Raw genomic sequence first — 12,028 nt, 5'->3', positions numbered from 1 at the left:
TCTGACCTGTCTCATACACTGCGTCTCTCCTGACACGCAGAGAGCTCTCATGCTGCGAAGAAGATCGCAGTGGCTAATTTATGCACGCCCATGAAACGGCGTTTAATTGGTCCTGACACACCTGCGCTTGTCTAGCCAACCCCCTTTACCTCCCCCAAACGCTGACTACCTGTCACTCACTTTGCGAGTCAATTCTTTGTGCAAGCGTAATTGCAAATCGATCGCTGCACGTGCGCAGTGAGACTTTCACGCATGCGCAATGGCAACAATTTGCTCGATCTGCGCAAATGTCAGCATTGCGTAAATCTATGAATCGGGCCGAGTGCGCATGGCATGGCAATTTTAGTGAAGGGGCAGTCGCATGTGTTGGAGTGCTGGACACGTAACCATGATGAGACTACAGCTTATTTTGCCCACATCTAAAGTTGGAAGGTACAATACTTATATTCGATCTTTCTTTGCATGAACGCTGGATGGCACAGTGGTTAGCACATATGGCGTAGTGGTTAGCATTGCTGCCGCAGCCTCACAGCAGTGGGTCATGAGTTCAACTCCTGGTCATGATGGAGGTTTGTTTGCATGGGTTTCCTCCGAGTGTGCCTGTGAAAGGGAATATAGGGCCTGATTCACTGCCGATCGTAACTGCGATTACGCACGCAATCGGCCGATTGCTGTCTTCTGCACATGGGTATGCATCGTAGTGCGCAAACCGGCAACTGCGATTGCAGTGACTACGCAGACCCATCGCAGAGTGATTGACAGGAAGTACCGTTTGGGGGCGTGGTTGGCAAAACACAGGCGTGCCAGTGCGTTCTAACGCTGTTGCATGGGTGTGCATAAATTATCCACTGCGAGTACTCAAAGCGTGCGATGAAGTTAGCAATCTCTGAGTAAGGTCAGAGCTTGTGCAAGTGAGCGTGAGGCTGCGATGGTACTCCATGTTACCGATGGTTTTGCAGTCTTACTAAATATAACGGATGTGTGTAAGGTAAAGTGGGCGTCCTTATGTTATGCTGTGACGGCATAGCGATCACAATGGATTAGCATACTATCGCAGTCATACTGCGCGCGGAATTGCTATTGCTATCGCAGTTGCGATCTGTAGAGAATCAGGCCCATAGAGTGTAAGCTCCACTGGGGCAGGGACTGATCATTTCGCAGTAGCGTCTGGGACACCTCTGAATCACCCCCATAAGACGCAGGGGAGTAACTAGGAACGGCCATCGGAAACCAATGGTTGGCGGCCATGGATGTTCCCGATCTGATGGAAATGCTCTTTCCGTATGATGCCGGGACTGCGATGGTGGCCGCCATCACATGCTTCATTCCGATGGCGGCTGGCGTCCAAACTGGATGGAGAGTCCTCTGCGTATGTGCACTAACTATTGATTGCTAAGCCATTGAATGGATACTTTGCGTCAACGCTAATAATCGGAAGACCCCTTGAGACCGGCGCCATCTCTATGTGTATCCGGGAAGGTGAACTGGAGCGAGTGCAGGTGGGCACAGAAAGATTACGGAGCTGAGGAGAGGGGCTGAGCTGGAGCTAATTTAGGCGTTTCCTGCATTTCTGGCTTTATGTAAAAGTGTACAGCCATTTTCTGGAGAGAAATAAGAAAATTGGAAATTGCATTCTGTTTATAAGACATCATCCTCTTTGCTAAAAGACGCAAAAACCTGATGTGTGTTGTGGAACCTGAAAATAGCGCAGGGTAAAAAACGCATATAGAAAACGCATGTAAAACTACAGTACGCGCGTCTTCTGCTGCCAATCATCCCTAAGCCCCTCCCACTTCTGCAGCGTGCACGAACAAGCCCCGCCTACATATGTGACTGTATAAACAACCCCGCCCTCTGCTGTGATTGTGTAAGTTAAAGCCCCGCCTACTAGAGGCGGTCCCTTAATGAGTGACAGGAGTCTGAGCCAGCAGGGCCGCTCCCGGTTTCTCCTCTCCTCGGAGCAGACTGACAGCTGGCCAGACCAATCAGCAGGGGCGGCGGTCGCCATGGTGACGGGCGGGGAGGATATCCGTTGCTAGGGGCGGAAGCGGGTGGCACTGCTGACACCGGACTGAAGCTGCGGCGGCGGGATGACGCGCTGCAGGTGCAGATAAATGAGCTGGGCGGCATAAGGGGAGCAGTGTGACGGAAGCAGCCCCCCCCTCCTGGACGGACATGAGATAGCGGAGGTGAGTGTCCCGGGGAGACTGTCTCACCAGCAGCAGGCCCCTGGTCTTACCAAGCCCAGCGCCGGTCCCCACCCTGGCATTGCTGTCACCCTCTGACCAATCGTCTGCCACCGCCCGCCCCCTCACCCAGCTGTGCGGCCAATCACATGCGGCGCTCCCTGTGACTGACAGGTGCAGAGAGCTCAGGGTTCCAGGCACAGGTTCAATTAGTGACAGTGTTTACTCCTCAGTCAGTGACAGTGTCTGTGATCCTCCCGTATATGCTGTGCAGTGTACACCGACATATGGTATAGGACATATTATTATGCTCTAGTCTATACCCATTATCTGTAGTCAGCTATATATCCTCCTATCCTATACACGGTGTATCCTACACATTATATACCTATGTGCCCACATACATCTTACCTCCGTGCGCTACAAGTCGCGTTAAACATAACGCGTCAGCGCCATGTGACTCTAGCATTGAGCGTCTTTTTACCTTTTAAATACCTTGCGTTTTATTTGCAGTAGCTGCTGCTGATTATAATGGTATGCGGCATGCCTATATTCTGTGTGCGGGTGTAACTGCGTGCGAAATGCTACGTTAGTGTCAGCGGCTGTGAATGCCGCATATTTTAATCAGCAGAAGCTGCTTGTGCGTCCTATTCGCACGGCCTAAGATGTATGTGGACACGTCTGTACTACTGTATACCCATCAGTTGTACCTAATGCATTATATCCTATACTGTATAACTATATGCAGCTATATTCTACACCCTCATATCCTATACACTGTCTAACAATCAGCTGTATCCTACACATCATATACGGTATGCCCATTAGCTATACCCTATGCATTACATTCTATACTGTATAACCATCTATATGCAGCTATATTCTACACCCTCGTATCCTATACACTGTCTAACAATCAGCTGTATCCTACACATCATATACGGTATGCCCATTAGCTATACCCTATGCATTACATTCTATACTGTATAACCATCTATATGCAACTATATTCTACACCCTCGTATCCTATACACTGTCTAACAATCAGCTGTATCCTACACATCATATACGGTATGCCCATTAGCTGTACCCTATGCATTACATTCTATACTGTATAACCATCTATATGCAGCTATATCCTACACATTCTACATCCTCATATCCTATACACTGTATAACCGTCAGCTGTATCCTACACATTATAAACTGTATACCCATTAGCTGTACCCTATGCATTATATTCTATACTGTATAATCATCAGCTGGACCCTAAGCATTCTGTCCTATACATTCTATACTGTATAATAATCAGCTGGACCCTAAGCATGCTATACTGTATAACCATCTATATGCAGCTATAATTCTACACCCTCATATTTTATACACTGTATAACAGCTGTATCCTACACATCATATACGGTATCCCCATTAGCGGTACCCTATGCATTCTATTCTATACGGTATACATATCAGCTGGACCCTGAGCAATCTATCCTATACATTCTATACTGTATAACCATCTATATACGGCTATACCCTATACATTTTATACCGTATAATCATCACCTGGACCCTGAGCATTCTATCGTATACATTCTATACTGTATAACCATCTATATGCGGATATATCCTATACATTCTATACTGTATAATCAGTTGGACCCTAAGCATTCTATCCTATCCATTCTATACTGTATAATCATCAGCTGGACCCTAAGCATTCTATCCTATACTGTATACCCATCAGCTGGACCCTAAGCATTTTATCCTATACATTCTGATACTGTATTCACATCAGCTGGACCCTAAGCATTTTATCCTATACATTCTGATACTGTATTCACATCAGCTGGACTCTAAGCATTCTATCCTATACATTCTATACTATATAATCATCAGCTGGACCCTAAGCATTCTATCCTATACATTCTATACTGTATAATCATCAGCTGGACCCTAAGCATTCTATCCTATACATTCTATACTGTATAATCATCAGCTGGACACTAAGCATTCTATCCTATACATTCTATACTGTATAATCATCAGCTGGACACTAAGCATTCTATCCTATACATTCTATACTGTATAATCATCAGCTGGTCCCTAAGCATTTTATCCTATACATTCTATACTGTATACCCATCAGCTGGACCCTAAGCATTTTATCCTATACATTCTATACTGTATAACCATCTATATGCGGCTATATGCTATACATTCTATACTGTAAAATCATCAGTTGGACCCTAAGCATTCTATCCTATACATTCTATTCTGTATAATCAGCTGGACACTAAGTATTCTATCCTATACATTCTATACTGTATACCCATCAGCTGGACCCTAAGCATTCTATCCTATACATTCTATACTGTATAACCATCTATATGCAGCTATATCCTACACATTGTACACCCTCATATTTTATACACTGTATAATAGCTGTATCCTACACATTCTATACTGTATACCCATTAGCGGTACCCTATGCAATCTATGCTATACACTCTATATGGTATACCCATCAGCTGGACCCTAAGCATTGTATCCTATACATTCTATACTGTATAATCATCAGCTGGACCCTAAGTATTCTATTCTATACTGTATAATCAGCTGGACCCTAAGTATTCTATTCTATACTGTATAATCATCAGCTATATCCTACACCTTAATTACATAATGTACATTATATTTTGCATAACAATCAGCTGTGTAGTGCTATATCCTACACACTGTACACCTTCATTATATCCTATAAGTTATATATTGTATAACCGCCACCTGTATTCTATACAGTATACACCTTCATTATATTCCATACAATATATACTGTATACATGCTACATCCTACTCACTATCCATCGTATGTGTGTGTGTATATGTGTGTGTGTGTGTGTATATGTGTATATATTCTCTCTCATTGCAGCTTCTGTGGTACTACACATTCCAGCATGCCCTGTCACAGTTTGAGTGCCACACGTTGCCTACCCCTGATATAAATCATACACACTGTTTATATTCTGTACATGATATAATCTTTATCCCTATATCATACACCTTATACACACCCTATATACTCTATCCCCGTAGCTATATTATACACCTGTATTATATACTCAGCTATACCAAATACATTATATTCCCAAATTTATGTAATTATATATTAGTATCATTTCCCTGCATTGGGTATAAGGCACAGTGATCCCTATGGCTACATGCATTCTCTGATAGTATCAGTGTGTTTTCATCAACAAATAGATCTCACTGACTGCTTTGGGGCTCGGTTACATGTGTATGTAAATGCCCCCATACACGGGGCGATATAGCAGGCGAACCGACTGATTAGTGCGATTTGCCTGCTATATCGCACTGTGTATGGCCCTGATATCGGGACGAGCGTGTTCCGGCGGGGTCATACATCGCAACCCCTGCGATGTGCGATCCCATGGATTGCTATGCGGGTGAGATGGGGGAGCCGGCATATCGGGCGGTCACACGTGTGCGGACCGTCCGATATGTCGGACGACGGATCCCCTATCCCCTCGCACTGTGTAATCGCACCGTGTATGGGAGCCTTAAGTCACTTTTGTAACGCGCCTCTCAGCTGTAGCAGGACACGCCCACTTTACCGCCACGTTCATAGGTGCTGCTTTCACAACCTCTCTGACATGCTTTTTCAAAAGTAGGCAAGTTATGATGCACACCTCGCGTTCAATCCGTAGTGTTATATGTATGCGAGTATTTATAAATATACCTATTTCATTTATTACTGTGGTCTACAAAATGAATAGCTAAACATAACACGCTGATTGGCTAGAGAGACCTTTTCTGTATTGTACATGTGTAGGGACCTCTCAGGAATATGCCATTCTATAAGGACAGGTGTAGTCTGGTATGCTGGCTCTTGATCCGTACAGCCATGAATTGCACTGTTGCCCCCCATGTTGGGATCTCTGAAGTTGCCGTTGCTTTGATATGCTGGAAAATACCCCGTTTCTAGGTGCTGGGAGGGACGGGTGTCTGAGACTTGGATTATGCAAATCTTTGTGTAGACAAAGCTGGACAGAACTTCATAACCACAGCAGTGGGATAATTCTGTGCGCTCAATGGTTGCACATTGCCCCTATGTCATTGGTATCATAAGCTAATGTGTAATGGACAAACTTGTGTATCTGGAATAGGATGTGTAGTGTCTGTCTCAATTTGTCATGATAGACTGTATAATTATCTATTGTTTGTCATGGACTGTGTGAATGCATTGCTAAGCTGGCCTCTTTGCACCTAGAGGTATATGTAATAGATTGCAGTTTTTTAGACTTAAGTGGCCAATTTTTTTTTTTTCCCCCCAATTTTTGCTGCTTTAAATCCTAAAACCCAAATTGAAGATGGTTCTTTAGATCATTCACACAGTGTCCTGAATATGTATTCCTCTAAGGCCGCACTCAGTACAGAACAGCATCACCGCAGATTTTTGGCGCACCTCTACGGGAAACGCTTGCCGCTAATTTAATTGCCGCTTTGAAGTGAAACAAACAATACACTTCTAGGGTATTTAATCAGCGGCAATGGATGCAGTGTTCCCCCATAGAGGGGCACAGGAAATTCTGCAGTGTTTGTGGTACTGTAATTATAGGTGATTTGTAGGAAATATCCTGCTGTGATTTGTATACAGAAGTGATCTTCTATGGGCTGAACAATGTTCAATCAAATACAGCTCATCCATTCACAACGCCGCGGCGCTAATGTTATGAATGAGGCACGAGCCCCTTATTACCTTATTCTTCTGAGGTATCTAGTTCATGATTGGCTGCCTGCATGGTGTTAGTGTTCACTCTACAGTGCATCTGGAAAGTATTCACAGCGCTTCACTTTTTCCATTTTGTTATGTTACAGCCTTATTCCAAAATGGAATAAATTAATTTTTGTCCTCAAAATTCTACACACAATACCCCATAATGACAACGTGTAAAAAGTTATTTTTTTTTTTTAGATTTTTGCAAATTTAATTAAAAAAAAACCCCAAAAAACTAAAATCACACGTACATAAGTTTTCATGGCCTTTGCCATGAAGCTCAAAATTGAGCTCCGGTGCATCCTGTGTCCACTGAGATGTTCCTACAGCTTAATTGGAGTCTACCTGTGGTAAATTCAGTTGTTTGGACATGATTTTGAAAGGCCTACACCGGTCTATATAAGGTCCCACACTTGACAGTGCACATCAGAGCACAAACCAAGCATGGAGTCCAAGGAATTGTCTGTAGACCTCCCAGACAGGATTGTCTCCAGGCACAACTCTGGGGAAGGGTACAGAAAAATATCTGCTACTTTTGAAGGTCCCAATGAGCACAGTGGCCTCCATCATCTGTAAATGGAAGAAGCTCGGAACTACCAGGACTCTTCCTAGAGTTGGCTGGCTGTCTAAACTGAGCGATCGTGGGAGAAGAGCCCTAGTCAGGGAGGTGACCAAGAACCCGATGGTCACTCTGTCAGAGCTACAGCATTCCTCTGTGGAGAGAGGAGAACCTTCCAGAAGGACAACCATCTCTGCAGCAACCTACCAATCAGGTCTGTATGGTAGAGTGGCCAGACAGAAGCCACTCCTTAGTAAAAAGCACATGGCAGCCCGGCTGGAGTTTGCCAAAATGCACCTGAAGGACTCTCAGACCATGAGAAACAAAATTCTCTGGTCTGATGAGACAAAGATTGAACTCTTTGGCGTGCCAGGTGTTATTTTTGGAGGAAACCAAGCACTGCTCATCACCAGGCCAATACCATCCCTACAGTGAAGCACGGTGGTGGCAGCATCATGCTGTGGGGATGTTTTTCAGCGGCAGGAACTGGGAGACTAGTCAGGATAGAGGGAAAGATGAATGCAGCAATGTACAGAGACATCCTGGATGAAAACCTGCTCCAGAGCGCTCTTGACCTTAGACTGGGGCGACGGTTCATCTTTCAGCAGGACAACGACCCTAAGCACACAGCCATGATATCAAAGGATTGGCTTCAGGACAACTCTCTGAATGTCTTAGAGTGGCCCAGCCAGGGCCCAGACTTGAATCCATTTAAACATCTCTGGAGAGATCTGAAAATGTCTGTGCACCGACGCTTCCCATCCAACCTGATGGAGCTTGAGAGGTGCTGCAAAGAGGAATTGGCGAAACTGCCCAAAGATAGGTGTGCCAAGCTTGTGTGGCATCATATTCAAAAAGACTTGAGGCTGTAATTGCTGCCAATGGTGCATCAACAAAGTATTGAGCAAAGGGTGTGAATACTTATGTACATGTGATTTCTTAGTAGTTTTTCTTTTATTAAATTTGCAAAAATCTAAAAAAAAAACTACACGTTGTCATTATGGGGTATTGTGTGTAGAATTTTGAGGACAAAAATGTATTTATTCCATTTTGGAATACGGCTATAACATAACAAAAAGTGGAAAAAGTGAAGCGCTGTGAATACTTTCCGGATGCACTTTAGCTGCAGGGGGCTGATTAGTGAGGAGGGCATATTTTAAATTTTGATGGACAAAATGTTATTCCTGATGTGTCGCATCAGCTACTGTAGTTGTAGCTATACATCCTCACTGATCGGCACCCTGCACCTAGAGGGAACACTTATTCATTATTTGTAAGGTGCTGCAAAACTCCACGGCGCTGGACTGTCTCGTTTGTACATAAGATTAAATCAAGTGCAGATGGGGGGGGGGGGGGGGTAGAGGACCCTACTCTTGAGAGCTTACAGTCTATATGGAAAGGGATTTGTTGAAACCATAAGATAGTTGTACTGGAGCTGGTAGAGCACGCAGAGGGAGTAATATAGGGTAGCCTGTAGGGAACCGGGGACTTTGAGAGCTCTCATGAAAATTGGAGGTTGGGGGAGAGACTGATTGGGAGGTAGTTCCATAGGGTAGGATCTTGAAGGTTGTTACCAAAGAAAGAGGCTTGGTTGCAGAACAAATTTTAGATGGCGAGAAGGCATATATCTTGTTATGTGGTCAGAGATGTACAAAGGGGAGTAGTCTGTGAGGATGAGACGTTTGCATTGAATTCTGTAGGTAGTGGGGATTCAGTGTAGGGATTTGTAGAGTGGTGTAGCTGTGTGAGCGGAAAATGTCTCACTGTGGCACTTAGGATGGATTGTAGCTGGAAGCTATGGCTGGGAGGTTGCAGTAGTCAAGACAGGACCCTGAGATCATGAATAAGGGTTGCGGTAATGTCCTGAGGGAGACTGGGACGTATTCTAGCAAAGGAGAAGATGAGACTGTATGCATTGAGTGAGGCCTAGGACGAAGATGACACCAAGGCGTGGGGCACAGGGGAGAGAAGTGCCCTCTCAGTAGTAACACTAGGGTGGGGGGTAAGAGATGATGAGCTTTAGGTAATATTGGAACATGCAGGTGGGGATGACCGAGACGCAATGGGGTAAGAGAGAAGAAGAAAGGCGGCTTTAGCTAAATTGGTCATTTCTGGTGGACCGCCGCAGATATCTGTCATCCGCTGTGGTACCTCATTATAAATGGCTGCGGTTAATTTAAATAATGCGTCAATCTTCCCAAAATAGCCATTTTCAGTGGATTGACCATGAAAGTAGTGTAACAAGTAGTTCTCCTAAAGAAAGATGATGAATCCAACAAGTAGTGGGAGTGGGAGACCCAGAGGGAGCTCTCCAAATGGTAGGGGGTTATCGGAAGAGCACAGTGCTGTGATGTGTTTAGGAGGAGATTTATCAAAACTTGGAAAGAGATAAAGTACCAACCAATCAGCTCCCAAATGCCATGTTACAGGCTGATTGAAAAATGACTGGAGCTGATTGGTTGGTACTTTATCACTCTCCAAGCTTTGATAAATCTCCCCCTAATAGTCCCTTATTTAATTCCCATTGTGTCTGCTCCAACAGCTAGCATCTGTATATACAGTTTAGGCGAATGTCTGTGCACTTGTTGCTCAATGTCCCTAAGACCAATTATATTTTTGAGTCCCGGAAGCGATTGGATTTGTGTTTTTATAGTCTGTTTCCCTATAACCCAATATGGGAGCCTGTGTCAGAGTGACAGATAGCCGGTGCAGAGGGACGATATTATTCCACACTGGACGCCCTGTCCTGCTCTCCGGTAGCTGCAGCAGCCAGGTATTATCCTATTAAACTGTGAACGTTGCATTGGGAGGAGGGGGGTGGGGGAGAAGAGTTTATATCTGCTGCAAACTGACTTCACTTTACTGCAGCGTCTGACACAACCTGTTCTGTAATGTGATAGGCGTGTGCCTGTCTGCCAATCCTTCCACAGAGGTATGTGATGGGACGGGAGATTAACCCCTTGTGATCCAGGGAGGGCTCATTCGGAGGAGACTTGTGCTGTCGCGATGGGATTCCGTCCCCCAGCAGAAGGGGTTTGTACAGCTGACAGTGCCTGTGGTCGATGCATTCAGTCAGGGGTGTTCCTGAAGCTGCTGTGTGCTGGTAATGGCAGGGCTTTGTACTGTACGTCGCCTAGACTTCGCAGCGAGTGATCTATACTAGACAGCATTGTCGGCTATGGGGGTATGACTGCAGCGTCCTGATCATTCCTGTGTTCTCAGACGCTTCCTGTCCTCGCTGGGATTGCTGCATTCCTGACCAAACAGCTGACACACACCCCTCCCTCTAGCAGGGCCTGCACACATGCACCCCATGTAACATGCATGTCACCCTTCTGTCGGGGGGGGGGTCAATGGATTGTGCGTATGCTCCTGTGACTGCTGTCCCCTCACCCATATTAATTATGTGCCTCTAAATAGATCACGGTCTAACTCCACAGTCTGTATAGTCTGCACATCTTTACCAATGTAACCTGTCTCCCAGCGCACAATATTAATCCCATTTATTATATTTGTAGTCCTTGAAAGCAGCAATTTAGATAAGGGTCATCTCTGGTAAACAGCGTGGGGTTATCACCATGGTAAATGTCCCCCCCCCCCCCCCCCCCCCAAGAACGGACAACCTGTAGCTCTTCAGCGGTTGTGTGGCCAAAATCTGCAGCCTCGTCTGGTATGCCAGAGGACATGCTTGGGCTTGTAGTTCCACAGCAGCCGTGGATCCACAGGTAGAGAAACTCGACGGAGAACGGCCTGCCCAGTGTAAGTGACAGCATGCATGTTGGTGGGGAAGGGCTGGCAGCAGTTAGTGTTTTGTACTTTCCATGGAGTTGCTGTCACTGTGATTCCATCCAGTACGGATGGAAGGTTCCGCTGCGAGTTTCGGCCTATGTCCTGGCACGCAATGAGCTCACACTCTGGATAATGCCTCCTTTGTTCCAGGACTGTGCCATCGTCTGCATTGTCCACTGTTTGTAGCAGTGAAGCTGTTTTTTTTTTTTTTTGTTTGTTTTGTTTTCATATATAAAGTTGTAAGTCAGCTGTGTGTTTTTATATGTAGTGATATGTAGTTAGTGTCCCCTGTAACTCTGCTAAAGGCTTTCTGCTCATCGTGCAATATCCCAAATCCACAGTGTGTGGGGGTCTGATCTGATCGGGCTTATGGAGTTGAATTTCCCCCAGCACACAGGAACCTTACCCGTCTACACCCCCCCCCCCCCCCCTCCCCCTGCTGGCATGCAGTCTAACGGGTGCGTTTGTGTTGCAGTGACGGAGGTTGAGCCTCGGAATAGAGACTCGTTTTGTCCAGGGGCAGGATGATGAACCCTTTCTGGAGTATGTCGTCCGCCGCGGTACGAAAGGTAGGGAGCAAGAGCCCAATGACCTGGTAATGTCTAACTGGGCAGAGCCACCGTACTTCTGGGGATGCTTCGTTCTGTCACCTGGGAGATTAATCTGGAGGTCACCATTCCAATTCCTATAGACACC

General features: G+C 45.5%; 1 protein-coding gene across 5 annotated transcripts in view; it reads left to right on the top strand.

Moving 5' to 3' along the window:
• The first annotated feature begins 1,959 nt into the window (after positions 1-1,959).
• The window catches only part of AKTIP (AKT interacting protein), a 35,181-nt gene continuing 25,112 nt past the window's right edge, over positions 1,960-12,028 (top strand). The window contains exons 1-2 of one of the 5 annotated variants that reach the window (XM_088466202.1): positions 1,960-2,189; positions 11,808-11,901. In XM_088466202.1, the coding sequence (XP_088322328.1) occupies positions 11,857-11,901 (45 nt within the window). In that variant the 5' untranslated portion in view covers positions 1,960-2,189; positions 11,808-11,856. Of the gene's footprint in view, positions 2,190-10,493; positions 10,577-10,624; positions 10,647-11,198; positions 11,303-11,807; positions 11,902-12,028 lie in introns of those variants that run through there. The other 4 variants (XM_088466198.1, XM_088466199.1, XM_088466201.1 and 1 more) reach the window with 4 other exon arrangements.

Source organism: Taudactylus pleione, unplaced genomic scaffold (genome assembly GCF_031769625.1).
Source record: "Taudactylus pleione unplaced genomic scaffold, aTauple2 ptg002645l, whole genome shotgun sequence".
Lineage (NCBI taxonomy): Eukaryota > Metazoa > Chordata > Amphibia > Anura > Myobatrachidae > Taudactylus > Taudactylus pleione.
Note: the sequence above shows the minus strand (reverse complement) of the source record. Positions and strands in the feature narration are given on the sequence as shown.